Source organism: Pangasianodon hypophthalmus, chromosome 11 (assembly GCF_027358585.1).
Source record: "Pangasianodon hypophthalmus isolate fPanHyp1 chromosome 11, fPanHyp1.pri, whole genome shotgun sequence".
In the NCBI taxonomy this organism is placed as follows: Eukaryota; Metazoa; Chordata; class Actinopteri; order Siluriformes; family Pangasiidae; genus Pangasianodon; species Pangasianodon hypophthalmus.
In genome coordinates, this window is record NC_069720.1 from 14269844 (window position 1) to 14288669 (window position 18826).

Here is an 18826-nt window from a genome sequence, read left to right on the forward strand (position 1 = left end):
CTCTTTTTTTTTTAGATTTTTTTGTGCATGACAATCTCTCTGTCCATCTACCCATTCAATGACTCTGACAGTGCGCATGCGCAGTAGCACATCTACTGACTGCAAAAATGTCAGAGAATGAAAAAGTGAGGAGTTGGAATACATACAGCCTCAACAACCCGAACTGCACAAACACCTACTTTAGATGATGTAGCCTGAGTATTTGTTTGTGCGTGAAAAAAAAAAAAAAAAAGCTCTGGATTCGTTCCTGGTGAAGAATCGATTCAGTGATTGAATCATTCCAAAGAGTCGTTCATACAGAAACGAATCTCTGACGAATCGCTTGTCAGGCTGCGTTGCTCGATGGTGTTATTCGAGTTCGTTTAACGGAGCTGCAAAGCGACTGAAGTTTCACTGCACTTCCCATCTGATGCTGGTCATATTCGTCTTTCCTGGCATAGCAGGGGTAAGATTTTATATCTCTTTCGCCTCCGTTTTTATTTACACGCACAGCATGATCTGCTGTTGGTGCTGTTTAATGTTGAAAGGTTGCATGCTGTGGATTGCAGACAGCTTCAGAAACTTCCATCCGATTTATCTGCCATATGGTGATTAAAACTGCAGAGATACTATGTGGAATAAAAGCTGACATTTTAAGTCATTTTATTCCCAGACCTCATTATTTATTACTGGAATATAGTAGTAATGCTGTGTCATATATTAAAGTGCAGAACAGCAATCACAGCCTCAGGTTTAATGCTCTACTCCTTTCTATTCTGCATCATGTTGAAGAATGTATCTCCTATAACCTGTACCTGAGAAGCTGATATATACTTGTATATGTTCAGCACTATTTTGTCTAGATATATTGATATTAGATACACACTCTTATTCATTGTCAGAAAAAGATAGAGCACTCTTAATGGTCCAGTTGCATACCTTAGTACATTAGTTTACAGGTATACTACATTCACTTTTCTGTGTGAAAGATACATACTAAAGGTACAAAATGTGTGCCCCTGAGTTATTTATTCAAAATCAGCAATTGTGCACAAATCATGCAAACATATGAGAAAACAACAAAAAAGATTTTCGTGTGTATATATTTATCCGATTCTAGCTACATTTGACTCCAAGGATGTATTAATTCTGAGCAGATCCAGTGCTGGATCTGTAATCACTGTAATCATGATAAATGCACTGTGGTGAAAGTTTTGGTGCAGTCCAGAGCAAGAACTCACTCTCTCTCTATCTCTCTCTCTCTCTCTCTCTCTCTCTCTCTCTCTCTCAGGAGTCATTTTCTTTTTATGATCACTGCTCATGTTTGTCATAAAGAAGCCATTACTACCGTAAGTCGGAGATTCCTGTTGCTCAATCCCAAATTAGATTTGACGAAATAACACTCTCACTGTAATTACTGGTCAGAGTTAACGCTGGTCATAAATGAGCTGGCAACATGCACTGTTCAAGCTGAAACAGAATCGTTTACCTCAAACCCTAACCACGAACCTTAACCAGAGACTCAAATGCTTGCATACCATACCCTCTGAAAAAAAAAGGCTCTAAAAAAGCTACCTCGTCAGTATGTTATTGGCATTCCTCATGAAAATAGTGAAAAAAGTAAATATACAAAATAAATATCACATGCAGTAAGTGAGTTTAAACCCATATAACATTGTATTTATGTGTTTTTGTGTTTATTCTAACAAAATATTTTTTTCCTAACAAAATGTTTTCCTAAGTAGTGCTTTGGTTTGTGTGAAACACTAACTTTAACATCATAATTAAAAAATTATTCACAATTAATATTTGGCGAATCTAGTAGTCTCTAGCAAGGTTGGAGACACTTGTTAGATCTTGGTCTACTTCACTATTCACAACATTTTAAGCTCCTTTAGATTTTTAATTTTGTGCATGCAGACTTTCCTTTTTGATTCAGACCACAGGTGCAAATCCGGAGACTGAGATTGATTTTGTGTTCCTGTAACCATTTCTGTATTGATTTGGATGTTTGCACTTATTAACTTGTTGAAAGATCCATCTACAACCAAGTCTTAACTTCCTAGCAGAGCAAGCAGGTTTTGGGCTAAAATCTCTTTACCTCTTCTCAAGGACAGGCCCACAATACAGTCCCAAAGCAGTGCCACTATTTTACAGTGTCACCAAAACATGCCAGTGGTGTTCGGCTATAAAGTTTAATTTTGGTCTCATGACAACAAAAGGCATTTCCAGTTATTATTTCAGTGAGGCTTGGTGAATTTTGGAGCTGCATTTTGTGAGAGGTTCTTAAGAAGGGCATCTTTCAATGCTTCCAAAGAGCTTGTTGTTATGGAGATGGCATCTAGTACATGAATTGCTATTTATTTTTATTCCTGACTTGTGCAGCTCAACAACAGTCTGTCTCTTTAGTGTTGAGAAGCTTTGGTGTTCCTCCTGGTGGCAGACAATAAAGTGATTTTCCATGTGTGCAACCTCAGATTTGGTCAAAGGCAACAACAACATCACAGATTCAAGCAAAAATACTTTAAAATATTTTAAAAATACTGTAATTTTTTCCCCAAAAAAATAATAGATTAAATTTATTTTAAATATATTTAGGTGTCTCAATAATTTTGCCACATTGGTTTATGAGAGAAACTAGTATCATGTTAAAAATCTTAGGAGAATGACTTTGTTTTTTAGACGAAAGGTGATTAGTTGCACTAATTGTTTGAGTTGAAATTTTGAATCATTCTCTGAAGTAGGTCATTTCTGACTATAAGTATAGCATATGGCTTACTCTCCATCTGTGTTAATATCTAAGATGCCCAAGCTTCCTGGTCCGCCTACGAAGAAGGTGCATTTTTTCCCCCGGGTACAGATTAATATCAGTAAATGTTTTGAACGGAGGTGGTGTTGGATCAAAGAGTAGCGTTCAATTTCCTTCCAAGATACTGCTTGAAATATTCTTTAGGGCTGTAATTTGGAGCCATTTGATAATTGACACCATGTCTGGGTTTTTATTATCTTCCCAGTAAAGAGTGCTGATTTACTGTCTGGTCCAGTGGCTGTTAACTTGTTTGGATTGGAATCTAGCATTTTGGACTCAAATCCTGCTCAGACTGCTAAAGAGGCAAATATTGGAACACTCTTTTTCTTTAGTGTGCTTTTTTTCTAAGTATTTTGAATCCTGGATGCTCTTCTGAACATCCCTTCATATCTGCTTTCTTTTATTTTTAATCCAAGCTTTCTTTTTCCGGTTTACGAGCTGGACCTTTCATGCACACACCTCTTGCTCTGCATCAGCATTTTCATTTTCTCCTGCACAGATTTAATTACTGTATTTCATTCTGTTTCCGCTGACAGAAGTTCAAGCTTAAATCCTTTTTTATAATGCCACTCACAGCAAAGATGGTTTGACCTTTTTGCTGTCCCTCTCCATTGTCCCTTACCGTCCTTTTGACATTTGCTGAGTTTTGATGTGACACCCACAATGACAGACCTCTGGAAGGGACTGACATGTCTGTGGGCGGATAGTCTCCGGCTGCATGTCCCCACAGCAGGTCACCATGCAGTGAAGGAAGTGCTGTCCTCTGTATTTAGACTTTAGAAAGTGCTGATTTGTTTTTTTATAACAGGGTGTGTGCAGTGAGACAGAAACATCTGAGCGTCAGTTCGGTTTGTGTCAGTCCTATAAATGTGCCATTTCTCTGTTAGTTCCCCCTTTGAGTTCGTTTGAAATGTGGAGCCCACTGAGGACCTGTGCTGCTACATACACTCGCCCCGTCAGTCACTCACTGCCATCTGTGCTGTCCATTCCAGCTTAATATTTCATGCTGTGATCTGGGCTGGGAATTAAAGATGCGGCAGGTGGATTTGACAGAGTGCTGGCATATTCCCTCTGACTAAGCTCCAGGTAGAAAGTGTGCACTCAGCCAGTCAGTTTGAATAAACCTGCAACATGTAATACACACATTCAATTTGTACTTAATACTCCATGTTCTTTACATATCAACATTTTATACACAGTTTTGTTTCAGTCCCTCCCCTCAAGACATTTTTGTCAATATGTTGTAATGATCCATTTTGGCATTTCTAAGTTATAAGGGAATTTTGAATTTCTTCACTGGGCCTAACAGGATCAGAGGCAAAAACCTCCTTCACTTTGGGACTGACAGGCAGAGAAGCCATGACTCCTTCATTAGGACTAAAAGGTACAGAAGCCACGCCTCCTTCATTAGAACTGACAGGTACAGAAGCCATGACTCCTGCATTAGGACTAAAAGGTACAGAAGCCACGCCTCCTTCATTAGGACTGACAGGTACAGAAGCCACGCCTCCTTCATTAGAACTGACAGGTACAGAAACCACGCCTCCTTCATTAGAACTGACAGGTACAGAAGCCACGCCTCCTTCATTAGAACTGACAGGTACAGAAACCACGCCTCCTTCATTAGAACTGGCAGGTACAGAAACCACGCCTCCTTCATTAGAACTGACAGGTACAGAAGCCACGCCTCCTTCATTAGAACTGACAGGTACAGAAACCACGCCTCCTTCATTAGAACTGGCAGGTACAGAAACCACGCCTCCTTCATTAGGACTGACAGGTACAGAAACCACGCCTCCTTCATTAGAACTGGCAGGTACAGAAGCCACGCCTCCTTCATTAGGACTGGCAGGTACAGAAGCCACGCCTCCTTCATTAGAACTGACAGGTACAGAAACCACGCCTCCTTCATTAGAACTGGCAGGTACAGAAACCACGCCTCCTTCATTAGGACTGACAGGTACAGAAGCCACGCCTCCTTCATTAAGACTAAAAGGTACAGAAGCCATGACTCCTTCATTAGAACTGGCAGGTACAGAAACCACGCCTCCTTCATTAGGACTGACAGGTACAGAAGCCACGCCTCCTTCATTAGAACTGACAGGTACAGAAACCACGCCTCCTTCATTAGAACTGGCAGGTACAGAAACCACGCCTCCTTCATTAGGACTGACAGGTACAGAAGCCACGCCTCCTTCATTAGGACTGACAGGTAAAGAAGCCACACCTCCTTCATTAGAACTGGCAGGTACAGAAACCACGCCTCCTTCATTAGGACTGACAGGTACAGAAGCCACGCCTCCTTCATTAGGACTGACAGGTAAAGAAGCCACGCCTCCTTCATTAGGACTGACAGGAATAGAGGCGACTGATCTGAGATTAGAGCCAATGACTTTTACCACACCTGCAAAGTGTTTAAATGACACACTTTATTGAAGCAGAAACAGTAGCACTGAACCCTCTGAACATTTTGTTCTGTGACATTTCGTTCCAGATCGACAATTGTGATTAATACCAAAAATTAGGTCCTACTCTTGGCAGTTAAGTTGTTCTCATTGGAACGCCTCATTGACATGCGGTGGGATGGGAGGCAGCTGTGTTTGACATAAAGCCCATCAACAGCAAGGGGTCTTTTGTGGATAGCCACTGGGTTCCTCCATTACAACGGAAATCGGTGGCACAGACACAGAGCAGAAAATTACTCTGTCATTTTCCAGCACAGCCAGCTGGGTCATGTCCAGAAAACCACTGTTAGATTTTTCTTTATTAGTCCTGCTACTGTTCAGAACAGGATTTTTAAAGCGATTACTTCAAAGCTGGCCAGTGATAGATGTGACTGTAAATTTATTTGAGGGGAGGGTGCAGGGACTTGAGTAGTCTGAGGAGAACCGCCATTTCCAGAGACACAGTGAGGCTCAGTGAAGGGGTGGCACAAGAATTCTCCAGTGGGCCCTTATTTTGAATTTTGGCATAATAATAAACATGGCACAGTAAGCTATTCAGTTTCACACTTTCCTGAGGTTGAGCACAAATTGAAACAATTGAATAATAAATAAAATTGTTTTCCTCCCTTTTCTCCTACCACTTTTGGGCACCCGACTTTTTTTTTTTTCTAGTTTAAATTTTTTTTTTTAAAATTTCGCCAGAAAAGGTGCGTTTCAGAGATGACACAAGACAACAAATGACACATATCAATCACTTATTAGAAAAGATTTTTTTTTAAATTAAACTGTTGTCCTAATGATGCCACAGCCATCTGTGGCTGGGAGTCCATGAGAGCAAAATTGGCCATATTCTCTCTCCCCTGTCAATCACACTAGGTAATCGTGGGCGTCAGTGAGGCGTTTTATGCTGTCATTTAAAATTGTGGGATATTAATTCAGGCTCAAGTCTACATTATTCACCTCGGTTGTTAATACAATTTTAATAAATCAAAATGAAACGTTATATTTTTAACCCATAGCTAGCTAGATTAATATAATATGCGCTGCATATTAGTCAGGAACTCCTTTGTAGGGCCCGTGGTTAAGAAACGGCACATGGTTAAGAGTGGACCCGTGGTTCAGAGTGGCACCATGATTCAGGGTTGGGCCTGTGGTTCAGAGTGGCACCATGATTCAGGGTAGGGCCTGTGGCTCAGAGTGACACAGTGATTCAGGGTAGGGCCTGTGGTTCAGAGTGGCATCATGATTCGGGGTAGGGCCTGTGGTTCAGAGTGACACAGTGATTCAGGGTTGGGCCTGTGGTTCAGAGTGGCACAGTGATTCAGGGTTGGGCTTGTGGTTCAGAGTGACACAGTGATTCAGGGTTGGGCCTGTGGTTCAGAGTGGCATCGTGATTCAGGGTTGGGCCTGTGGTTCAGAGTGGCACAGTGATTCAGGGTTGGGCCTGTGGTTCAGAGTGGCACAGTGATTCAGGGTTGGGCCTGTGGTTAAGAGTGGCACAGTGATTCAGGGTTGGGCCTGTGGTTCAGAGTGGCACCGTGATTCAGGGTAGGGCCTGTGGTTCAGAGTGACACAGTGATTCAGGGTTGGGCCTGTGGTTCAGAGTGGCATCGTGATTCAGGGTAGGGCCTGTGGTTCAGAGTGGCACAGTGATTCGGGGTTGGGCCTGTGGTTCACAGTGGCACAGTGATTCAGGGTTGGGCTTGTGGTTAAGAGTGACCCAGTGATTCAGGGTAGGGCCTGTGGTTCACAGTGGCACAGTGATTCGGGGTTGGGCCTGTGGTTCAGAGTGACACAGTGATTCGGGGTTGGGCCTGTGGTTCAGAGTGGCACAGTGATTCGGGGTTGGGCCTGTGGTTCAGAGTGGCACCATGATTCAGGGTTGGGCCTGTGGTTCAGAGTGGCACAGTGATTCGGGGTTGGGCCTGTGGCTCAGAGTGGCACAGTGATTCGGGGTTGGGCCTGTGGCTCAGAGTGGCATCGTGATTCAGGGTAGGGCCTGTGGTTCAGAGTGGCACAGTGATTCAGGGTTGGGCCTGTGGTTCAGAGTGGCACAGTGATTCAGGGTAGGGCCTGTGGTTCAGAGTGGCACAGTGATTCGGGGTTGGGCCTGTGGTTCAGAGTGGCACAGTGATTCGGGGTTGGGCCTGTGGTTCAGAGTGGCACAGTGATTCAGGGTAGGGCCTGTGGTTCAGAGTGACACAGTGATTCGGGGTTGGGCCTGTGGCTCAGAGTGGCATCGTGATTCAGGGTAGGGCCTGTGGTGGGCCCATGGTTTTGGGTGGGCCTGTGGTTCAGAGTGGGCCCATGTTCTGGGGTGGGCCTGGAGGCGTCTCAACTCCACTGCAGGTTTGGTGCTGGCAGATAGTTCACCCTGTTAACCCGGGCTTTTTCAGGATAATATTGTGGTGATGTCTTTGCAGAAGACCAGCAGACTGCAGACTGCTTATAACCTTTAGCATTATTTTTTCTCTTTTTTTCCTCCAAACATTTTGTGGTCAGTTTCACAAACTTAAGTGGTAGTGGCACATGAGTATGGAGAATCAGTATAAAAGTGAGAAATTGGGCTCAGTTGGGCAGGCTGAAACAATGTCTCTCTTTGACATCCTGTCCTTTCTCTGCAAAGGTTTCTGCTTCCTTTTTCCAATACACCTTAATGGTAATAGTTTAACACCCACCCACATGGGAGTTTAGTCCCACCCCAAATGCAGTTGATCAGTGAAAACTGGAGCTACAGTAGTAACAGTAGCTAGGATGTAGACTATGTGGATGCTGGATAGGGTACACAACCAGGAAAATTAGATGCATGTAGCTTAGGACGTGTCTGAGTTCAAGGTGACCTTGTTTTAAGCAGCATCTTATTACAGGGGAACAAATTGTTCTGTGCTGATCAATGAATTGAGACAAACAAGACCAGAACCATCATCAGAACTTGCATGATCGATGGCAATAAATAGCTTCTCTGAACTTAACCACACACACACACACACACACACACACACACACACACACACACACACACACACACATACACAGTTTCTATTGTAGCATTTGTTCTGATCAGACACTGTGTGTCTTTTGTAAATGGTTCCTCTTGCCCTTTTCTCCCAAACCCATTTTATCTTTATAAGCAGACAGTTGGAAGGAGTTCAGCTAATTTCCCGTCGAAGTGCAGGCCATCAGCATCAGCTGACTGTCAGTTTGGCCATGATATTGGTGGTGTGTGGGGGGTGGGGTTGGGGGGGGGCAGAACAAAGTGGATAGATTTGTGGCATTCATCATTAGACGATGGCCTCTAATTCACTTTGCAGATGGACCTCAGACAAGTCGCAAATAATGATAAATCCAGGCTTTCGCCCCTCAGTGCCACCGCATGAGGAATGGCTGCTGCTGAGATCAGACGCTGTGGGGGACATAATGATCGGACACAGGGGGACACTCTGACTCTAAGCTCCAGAGGACAGCATGTTACACCGGTGGACACATGAGTGCTTTAATGGACTGTCATTTATGTCCCCATTTGCCCTTGTTTGTTTTATCTGTCAGCAGTGAAAGAAAACCCTGAGGGTCTTAGATGGGAGACGGACGTGTTATTGAGGATCATCTCCGACCCTGCTGGGAAAGAGAGTGGGTATGATTCCAGAAAATAAATGAAAAAGAGAAACACTATTAGAAAGGAGGCAGGAGAGAAGAAAGACAATGAAGAAAGTGAACGTAAGAGATAAAGAAAGAATGGTAAAACAGTGGGAGAAATGAAAACAACAGAAATAAATTGAGATAATGGATGACCAAGAGAGAGGAGTGAAAAGCAAGAGTAAAAGAAAAACAATGATAAGAGTGTGAGAAAGACTGAACAAAGAGGAGAGATTAAGGGAGAGTGAAAAAAGTAAAATTAAAAAAGATAATGATAAAATGAACAAAGAAAAGGGTAAAAGAAAACAAGGAAGTAAAAGGAAAGAATGAAAGATATAAGGGAGAGAATGGCTGATAAAAAGTTCCATGAAAAATGAGGACTGACCTGTATATTGGAAGACAAAAACGAGAGAATAAAGGGAGGGAAAGAAACTGTGAATGAAAATGAGAGAGAAAAGGAAAGATTGAAAGTAAGACTGAGAGAGAAAGACTGAAAGAGAAAAAAGAGAGAATGATAGCAGTTAAAGAACAAGAGAAGGAAAGGAAAGGAATAAAAGAAGGGAAAATAAATGACCAACAGGAAAATAAAAGAGAAATAATGAAAGGAAGAAATGAAAAAAGGGAAAATGAATGAGAAAAAGAGAATGTTAAAAGGAGTGAGAAAGGAAAGTCTAGAAATTTAAAGAGAGAGAAGGGAAGGAATAAAGAAGAGAAAATGATAAAGAAACTATTGGCAGATAGTTCGACTAATTTCACACATTTATTTCTAAAAAGAAGCAAAATCTAAAATCTGTATCTGCCAATATAGCAAGACAATTTTAAGTTTGAATTTTTTTATACATTTTATATTTGTTTTATCATAATGTCATGAAAATAATTTGATACATTTGCCTGTGTATATTCAATATATTTGGGAGAACGGCATTAGAAAGAAGAAAGAAAACGGAATAAAAGGAAAACAAGAAACTTAAATGAGGGAGAAATGACTGAAAATAAGAATGATGGACATCGAGAGAAACAATGGAGCAGAAGGAGAATGAAAATGGTAGAATAATAAAAGGGGGAGATAAAATAATAAAAGGGAAGTAAGGAAACAAATTGATGATATAAGAAAACATAAAGAAGAAAAAGAGTGAAAAAGTAAGAAACGGGATAATCAAGGAGTGAAAGAAGAATGAAGGGTCAAGACTCAGTGATCTGCCCACACCTAAAGGACAGGGGGCACATGTCTGAGGATTTAGTGTCCACATCTTGACCAAGATGAAGATCAAATTCATATCTCAAAACCTGAATGTAACACGAACTTAACACATGAAGTTACTAGTGACCCTGGAGAAGCCTTCTTTGTATTAGAACTAGCCATTGTACTGCCTCATTCTCTCCCTAGATCTCTACCAAGTGAACCTGATGACTGAATTCTGTGACGATTTCTTTGTGTACATGTTAGGAGTCAGATTACTATCAGGAGTTTGGCAGGATGACCAGGATGAACATTGAACCATTGAGGCATGGTTTTACCAACAAAAAAAAAGGGAAAGGATGTGCTAAAGGATGTTGAAAGGGGATCTGATGGACACAGAATGAGGCAGCTTGCTTCAATAGCATCTGTAGTAATAGGAACATAGATTGGCTGATCATGACTTTCATTAATACTGCACCAAGTACTGGATTCAGTTTTTTTTGTATATGGACATTGTCAAAAAAGCAGCTTTACAGAAATCTGGATATAGGTTTAGATTCATAACGAGTAAGCCATAGGTGACAGTGGCAAGGAAAAACTCCCTGAGGAAGGAGATATGAGGAAGAAACCTGGAGAGGAACCAGAATCAAAAGGGAACCTCATCCTCTTCTGGGTGACTTGGATAGTGGGATTATAAATTATTACATTATACAGGTGTAGAAGAGTAAACACAAACAGTACTGTGGATGTTCAGTATGAGCAGATTGTGAATAAGAGTCCTGGGATGAGCACAGGACAGTCTTTATGATTACAGCAGTAGTCCTTAGGTACAAATCTACAGTATCCAGGTGAGACTATCCACTGAAACAAGGGCGAGACTTGGGCGTAAACTGTTTTTGGGGAGGCTTAAATGTGGGACTATCCAGAATTCTAAACAGAAGCAACCGCTGAATCTTTTGGCATCGTTTGGTTTTTGGAACTTGCGCAAGATCAGTACCTATGGGATCTAATGATATTCTCTACTTTTTAATGCTGAGTTCAGTGTCAGCTACTATTCATCAAACCATTTTCATCCCCATCAAACCATTCAGTGAGCCCTTGTGCCCTGTGGATGGGGGTGGAGTCATCCTGGAAGAGACCACGCTCATCAGGATAGAAATGTTTCGTCGTAGGATAGATGATCGGTCTGAAGAAATTCCTATTGATTTGTGGTGAAGTTTCCTTGTAGATTACAAGTGGAGCCAAACCGTGCCAACAAAAATAAATAAACAAGTGCCCCGAGGCATAACAGAGCATTTGAGTGTTTATATGCTATGTGTTTAGGAGAGATGACAGTATGTGGCTGTATTTTTATGCTGCCTGACTCGGAAGCACGTATCTTCGTAACCTCAGCATGTCCTCTCCTTTCTCCTGTAGGCTCTGATGTAAAGGTTTAGGGGCTCATGCTGCGCTGCCATCTGCTTTGCTCTCTGGACAGACGGGCACTGCCCGACCCCGGAGTCAGAGCCTGGCACTGCCCCTTTCATCTGAAGCTGCACGACCTGGAGGACACAGTGCACTTACGAGGTCCTACACGTGAGATTTTTACCTTTAAATTCCGTGTTATGAGTGCAGATCATGTAAGGTTTGTAACACTGAACTAATGTAGATGGTAAAGGATATGAAGAAATCATTTGACTGCTAGCTCATAGCTTAGAAATGATCGAAAAAAACAGTATGATCAATACATATGATGTATGTATACTACATCAACTGCTATTTTTTAATCTCTGTTGCTTTATCCTTCCATTCTTCCATATACTCCTCTCCAGTTAGACATTTAATTTTATTGAATTTCTTGGTTTACAAGAAGATACCTATCGATTTCAGCCTCCAAAAACAGCAAATTTCACAAAATCCTAGAATTTTTTCTTTAGTTTGCTTTCATATTTCTTAAAAATGCCACAGTGAATTGACTTCATATTAGAGGAGCATATAGTACAAGAGGTTTTTGCAAGAATATACCATTTACTTTGTAGACTTATTGAAACTTAACTTTTTATCAGCCTCAAAATATAATACACTATTTCTGAGAGAGCATAGTTTTTTATCCTTGGATTGTTCAAAATTGTCAGTGAGCTGATTTAACAATAGAGCAGAGTAGAGCTCTTACCATTACTAAATTGTCTATTTCATCTAGTTATTGTATTATTGAGATGTTCATTATTTGGTATATTATACAATACTTACATAAAGAATGGACTGTTTTTGTTAAACAAACTTATGCAAAATGAACAGTCTATTCTTGGAAAAAGATGCTATGTACAGTAATGAATAAGAAAGTGTGCATGTAAACTTTTCTAGTGTTTACATCTTAAAACAGAAAACAGATGAGTGGCGGCTGGTGGTTACCGTAAAACCATGTATATACACACAAACAAACAAATCCTTCAGAAACTACTGAGGCCCGGACCTCGTTGTCATCATGGCTAATTACAGCCATGCTTGAGTCATCGATGCATAAAAATTAAATGTCCCTGTTATTTAATTTTTTAAAAATTAAATGTAAACTTTACTTTGCTAACATAACCAGTCTTATTGCACACTTAACAAACATAACGAACAGAAGTAACTGCTACATTTCAGGACTTTATTTATTGGATTTATTCTGAATTTGGAAGCACTGATTTTGGTTTAGTGGACAGAATCAGATTTTGTGTAACCTTCTCCTGGGATTTAGCTTTAACAGCGAAGTCTTTACATTTACTTGTCCTTATTTACACCTTGCTGTCTGATGTCATTGTGTGTCTTCGAGAACAGCCGATCGATCTGGTTTTATTGATTAAGTCATTTGATTTAGTGTGTTTGTTTGTGTGTGTGTGTGTGTGTGTGTGTGTTTGTTTGTCCTTCCCAATGTTGTACATCGATATGTGATTGATGATTTATATTTAACAGCCAATGATTGAGTGTAATAATATTTAAAGCTTTTTTAAAGAGATATATTTAAAAAAAGCTATTTTACTATTTTACAAAACTATTGGCACCCATAGTAAAGATGGGTAAAGAAGTTGACATGTTTTTATGATTAATTAGCTTAACCTTAAAAGCTTAAAAGCTTAATCACTGAAAATGAAAACATGTCTCAAAATTACTGGCACCCCATACATATAGTACTTTGTGCAGCCTCACTTTGAGTCTACTCTGTTTATGTTTGATGAAATTGGAGAATACCAAGTGAGGAATCTGAGACTTTTCCTCAATACCGAATCTATCCATATCCTCCAGGGTTCTAGCTAAGTGTTTCTTCCGTGCCTTCTTTTTATCATTCCCTCCTTCTATCTATGTCTCTGTCTCTTCCTTTTTCTTTCCTTATTCTTCCTTGCCTTCCCTTGCTTTATGTATTCTAACACACTTGTCATGCCAGAGCTAACAGAGGAATGGAAAGGAGTTCTACTCTCAAAAAGACACTTTCTATTATTCCTGAGTAGCTGTTTGAATCCTCCTCACAGCAGTGTGTTAATATTACTGAAACACAGCCCTGATGAATGGGCATGGCATTTACACTATTAATGTCTCAATGTACTTTTGTTCCTGACTGCTAATGCGACTATAATGAGGTAATCACTGACTGATCATGCTGTCAGTATGTCAGAGTAATACTTGAAGCACTACTAAGACTTGATGTCATTTTAATGTATGGATGTGGTAGTAGACATCGCAAACAAATTTCCAGCAGTGTTATTCAACTATGCAGGCTTTTCACAAATGTGCTGGATGAAGGTTATTTCATTAGTGAACTTCTGGTCTGGCTGCTGTTAAATTAACTGTATATTAACTTTGGATCTGAATGAAGCATGGGGTGATTTCTCAGACCAGTGGTTTTACAAACTGTTAAAGCCTTAATCAAAGCCTTAATCACACCAGAACTTTGTAGGACAATGATGGATCAGCAGTTAAGGCTTTAAAGGAAAACTCTACCCTGAAAAACATTAAATATGTTTGTGATGTGTGTAATGATTCTGGTCCTAATTTGTTTGTTGTTGCTGTTTTGTCATTAATCCGGTGAGAAGTTAGAAGTGGTGTGCTGTTGTGATATCACACGCATACATTGTTATTGGTAGCACAGTTACAATGGTGTTTAATAAGAGAAAAAAGTTAAACAATCTCAAACATAATGGATAATGATCAGCTTTTGCTCTTAGGTCCTAAAAAAGGAGCAAGAGCTTCTTTTCTCACTCATCATTTTCCAGCGATGTTCAATGTCATATTAATGAGAAATCCAACATAGAAGTATTGGAGACATTTATGCAAACGCTGGACACAGAAAGTCCCAGAATGCAAAGCAGCTATAGTAGTTATGGCAGAGACTTGGCTTGGCTAGTTAGGGATCTACAAGATGATGAGTGTAACGGTGCTGATGTGGTATTATCATTAAAGTTGAAGCTTTGGAAGCTGGTCTGTTTGAGGAGGTGAGAGAGCAGGACAGACTAAAGGACTAAAGTGCATTGCTATCTTTAGGTAGAGATAAAGCAAGGGCTAAATCATGCGCCACTATCAGCAGGCAGTTGAACAGCAATGTGGGTGATGTGGAAAACTGTTAACCAAAGTGAAAATAGAGAAACATGTTGATGAAAGAAGTAAAAAGTTGAATATAAAATAAATCTTTTACAACAGTGAAGATCACATGTTAATTATAAATGTTGATATGCAAATCTTTCAGGGTGGACCTTTCCTTTTAGCTACTGTTCGAAAGGTTGTGAGTTCAGATCCCAGCACCACCAAACTGCCACTGCTGGGTCCTTGAACTTCAAATGCTCAGTTGTATCCTGATTGAACTGCACTGCAACTGTAAGTGACAGCCAAATGAGTAAATGAATATGTAAATTTGAAATTTGTGTCTCTCTGCTTGCCAACCATAACCACCCTTATTTAGTAAGTGATACAAAGGTAAACAGTAGTTATACCATTTCATCCACCCTCTTTACTGTTTACCATGCACCAGTTTTGAGAATGAATATATAGTTGGGTTGGGAAGTATTACATAACATCTCATGCCAAGCTATAATTAGTGTATCATCCATTTTGGATCTTCTGCTACCTATTCAAAGGACAATAACTCCAAAACAGTTGTGTAAAGTTGAACTTGATGTAAAGTTTTGCTCACAAAATCTGTTCACCTCAGAAGTCTGTGTGAGCCCAGCAAATTCCACTGAAATGCCACTTGTCTTTTGCTGACAAAGAGCTAGTGTGAGTGGAACATTACTTTTTTTTAATCTCTTAGCTCTGTCAAATGCAGGTTTTATGTGTTTACAGGTGTGGACCAAGGAGATAAGGAAGACGACTAGAGACATTCATATGTGCAATGGATTGCTAAAACCTAGCCTGGAGAGCCCCAGACTTCCTTTGCTCTGACTCCACAGCCTTCTATAAGTGACTGTGTAATAGATTCTGAACCTTCCGAGACCATTGTCTATTTGTCACTAGATTTCCTTGATTGTTAGCATTGTTAGATTGTTTGTGTAGCACTATCAGCAGCTTGTATGTCCCACTCCATCTCGTCCCTCCAGTGGCCAGACAGCTTATTTAGCAACTACTATTATTATTCTGTATGCATCCATCTTCTGTCCCACTGATCAGATTAGTCTCAGGTCTGCAGGCTTGGACACGCTGAAAACAGGAAACAAGGACACGTGTCATCAAACCATTTACAGTTCAGCTGTGCTAATCTCTGAAAAGCAGGGTCCAGTGTATATAACACCTGGACACCAAAGTCCCATCTGGATCCATTTAGCCGGGGTGAGAGAGTGTGTGCATCAGCTATCTGTCCTGTGCTGTGTCGTGTCATGTCTTCCCTCGCGCCACGTCTGCTGTTGAGAGGACCAGACGTGCTGGGACTGAAATAAGCAGACTTGTCATTTTGTTCTCCTCAAGGGGGAGCTGAGGTCCAAAGTGCTCCCACTTGTGTGAGACTGTAAAACTTGCAGAAGTTCTCTCCCTTACTGTCCAATCTGGCAGAGCTGCCCATACTCCCGAGTGTCCAGACGGTGTGCAGGTTCTGCGGGCGAGGCGTGTGGAGGATGAGCGATGTTCCCCCACTGGAGTACGAGCCGCTCTCCCCTGCGCTCCCCAGCAGGCCACCGCTGGCTGCAGACGCTGAGCAGAGAACGGCTCTAGCTTTCGTGGGCCTGCTCATGCTCTTCCTGCTCTTCCTGCTTGTGCGCTGCTTCCGCATTCTACTCGATCCCTACAGCCGCATGCCGGCATCGTCCTGGACTGACCACAAAGAGGGCCTGGAGAGGGGCCAGTTCGACTACGCGCTGGTGTAAAACACTGCCCAGCGATGGTGGACGAGCCGAGAGCCTCTGCCTTTGCTCTCTCTGTGGTCAGCCCTCGATGACTTCCCACCTGCCTGTGAATCGCCTTTCACCACGTCCTGTAGTGACTCCTCAGGGCTACAAGGTTCCCCTTAGAGCAGTGCTGCCTGAACCATGATCCACTTTTCCCTTGGCCCATAAAATCAGCATTCAGAGACAAAATTCAGTCAGAGTCCGGTACTACGAACTACTATTATTCCATCAGGTATGAAAAACTAATACAGTTTTTTTTTTCAAATTATATTTTTCAGATTCACTAGGCAAGAATAATGTGTTTTTATTGAGTCAGTATCAGGTGTTAGTTGTTAGATGCCAGGAGTTAACACTGTGTGTTAGGTGTATATATGGAGTTACATTTTATTTTATTTTTTAATTAAGAGATGTACATATAAATGTACACATAGTAACAGTTCCAGAGAAACAGGATATTTTGTAAGTTCTTCATCAGTTGTGTAAGCAAAGTGCTTCTGAGGAAGTAGCAGGCGAAACCATAGTTAGACCCATTTTATTTCATACAGACAAAAATAGATTTGTCTCACTTTAAATTAATAAATACAGATGCAGCAATCTGATACTTGGCATCCGTATTCAAACAATGATGGCCTGACATGCTGGATGTTTATCAGATCATATTTGACTTCTCATCCAATCCACTGTATTTCCTATTTTATTTATTAATATGTTATCATCTAGCTCAGTCAAGATAATTATTTCCATCTCAGGTCCATCATTAGTTAAAGACAACGACATCAGGCATTCTCACAGTAATGCCTTTTGAACATGTTCTGCAATTACTAAAGTGAGTAGATTATAAGTTAAGGTAAGTATTGGATCCATATCAGGCCATATTAGAGCTCTGATATCTGTGTCATATCAAATTTGATTAAAAAAAAAAAGGCATCTCCAAATGTCAGCTGAGTAAAGTATTAGTTTTTGATAAATGAGGAACTGTTCTTGGTAGTGGACTCAGAGAAAGTATGAATTAGATGTATTTTATTCCATTCTGTCACCATTCAGAACATAATGATTGGGAACCCACTGTTCCAGTATGCAGGCTATCATTTTCCACAGCAGGGCTGCCATATTGGATTGATTATTTCCAAACTAATCAGCTAAACCCTGCCTCATTCACTACAGAGCCACCCCCTTTAACTGAATGAAAATGTACAGAATTTACAAAATATCAACAGACAGATAATATTGACCAATTAAAGCAGTTCTCAGACCACAGGCAAATAAATTTGCCTAACTGAAGGGAATAAAGGGAATAAAAGAGAATGCACTTCCTACTAAGTGAGAGCTACCAGAAAAGGATAAGCTTTGCTAATCTGATAATCACAGCTACAGCTAATTTTGCTTCTCAACAAATTAGCTAGCTAATATGCTAGCTGTTCACAGGATTTCCCATATGATCTGTCCAGTTCAATCTACTGATTTATTGATGACATTTTTTCTTAGTTATTATTATTTTTATGTATTTAGCTCAGTAACTGCTAGCAAATAAGAGAAATATCTCACACACAACTGCCGTAATCACCTTTTTGCTCCGCTAAAATTAAACGCAGTGCGACTGCTGATTAAGGCTACCTGCAAGTCCACGGCATAACTAAACTGTTATAATAGTGACCAGATAAACCTATTTACAACTGTATTTACATCACCTTTGGATAGAATTGGTTATCATACACCAAATATGTAAACACTGTTCACCTGCTAAGTGGAAGTCCCCTCAGACTGCTGCCTTCGACCACCCGTAATTAGCACTGTTCTTTTTCCCTGATGGTGTGTTATTTCCTTGGTGTTTACAGGAGCAGAATCCCCTTTAAGATGTCAGAAATGTGATATTGCTGCAGTGTATTTCAGTGTATTTCTATCATTTACAAGCCATATCTATCTATCTATATTTATGCCTTGGACAGTGTTATGTTGTGTGGTCATTAGCTGTAGCTGATCTGCCGAGCTCTGTGACTGTGTAGTGAGTTACTGTGTGAGTTTTAGAACTACTGAAAGTGCTTTATTTTTGTATTCAGACTCAGATTTGGAGTCTTCTTTTGCTAACACTGTACTGTACGTATTCAGTTTAAGATTTCTAGCTCAATGTCTCCTCACTGGTTCAAGAAAAAAAACCCATAACAATGTGTTGCTTTGGTGTGTTTTTGATATTTGTACTGTAAGCAGATTGGATATTTTCCTAAGTCCTTTGTTTTTGCTAAGCTGGGGCAATTGTGTCAAATAAAGAGGGGTTTTATTCACTTTATGCTTCAAAATGTTCAGTAATAAAATGAAAATTACAACAGACACTTTCTGCATTATCAATAAGCCATTTCACAACACCTTCACCACCTTAAAGTAGCCAAGACATGATTGGTGTCTGAGGTTTGTTTTTTAAGTTTTGTACTGGTGCTACAGTTAACAAGTGAGGCTTGAG

General features: G+C 40.6%; 1 protein-coding gene across 7 annotated transcripts; it reads left to right on the top strand.

Moving 5' to 3' along the window:
* Positions 1 to 284: 284 nt before the first annotated feature.
* On the top strand, positions 285 to 18698 carry LOC113531387 (cortexin-1). Of its 7 annotated transcripts, none has more exons than XM_034308826.2 (5): positions 285 to 445; positions 8782 to 8863; positions 11462 to 11611; positions 14745 to 14872; positions 15338 to 18698. In XM_034308826.2, exon 5 carries the CDS (start codon positions 16102 to 16104, stop codon positions 16348 to 16350), a length of 249 nt encoding a protein of 82 aa, XP_034164717.1. In that variant the 5' UTR covers positions 285 to 445; positions 8782 to 8863; positions 11462 to 11611; positions 14745 to 14872; positions 15338 to 16101; the 3' UTR covers positions 16351 to 18698. The 7 variants fall into 7 exon arrangements, with proteins under 7 accessions (XP_034164717.1, XP_034164715.1, XP_026777924.1 ...); XM_034308824.2 differs by having other exon boundaries at positions 286 to 445; positions 8779 to 8863; XM_026922123.3 differs by having other exon boundaries at positions 286 to 445; positions 8779 to 8859; positions 11462 to 11620.
* Positions 18699 to 18826: the final 128 nt, after the last annotated feature.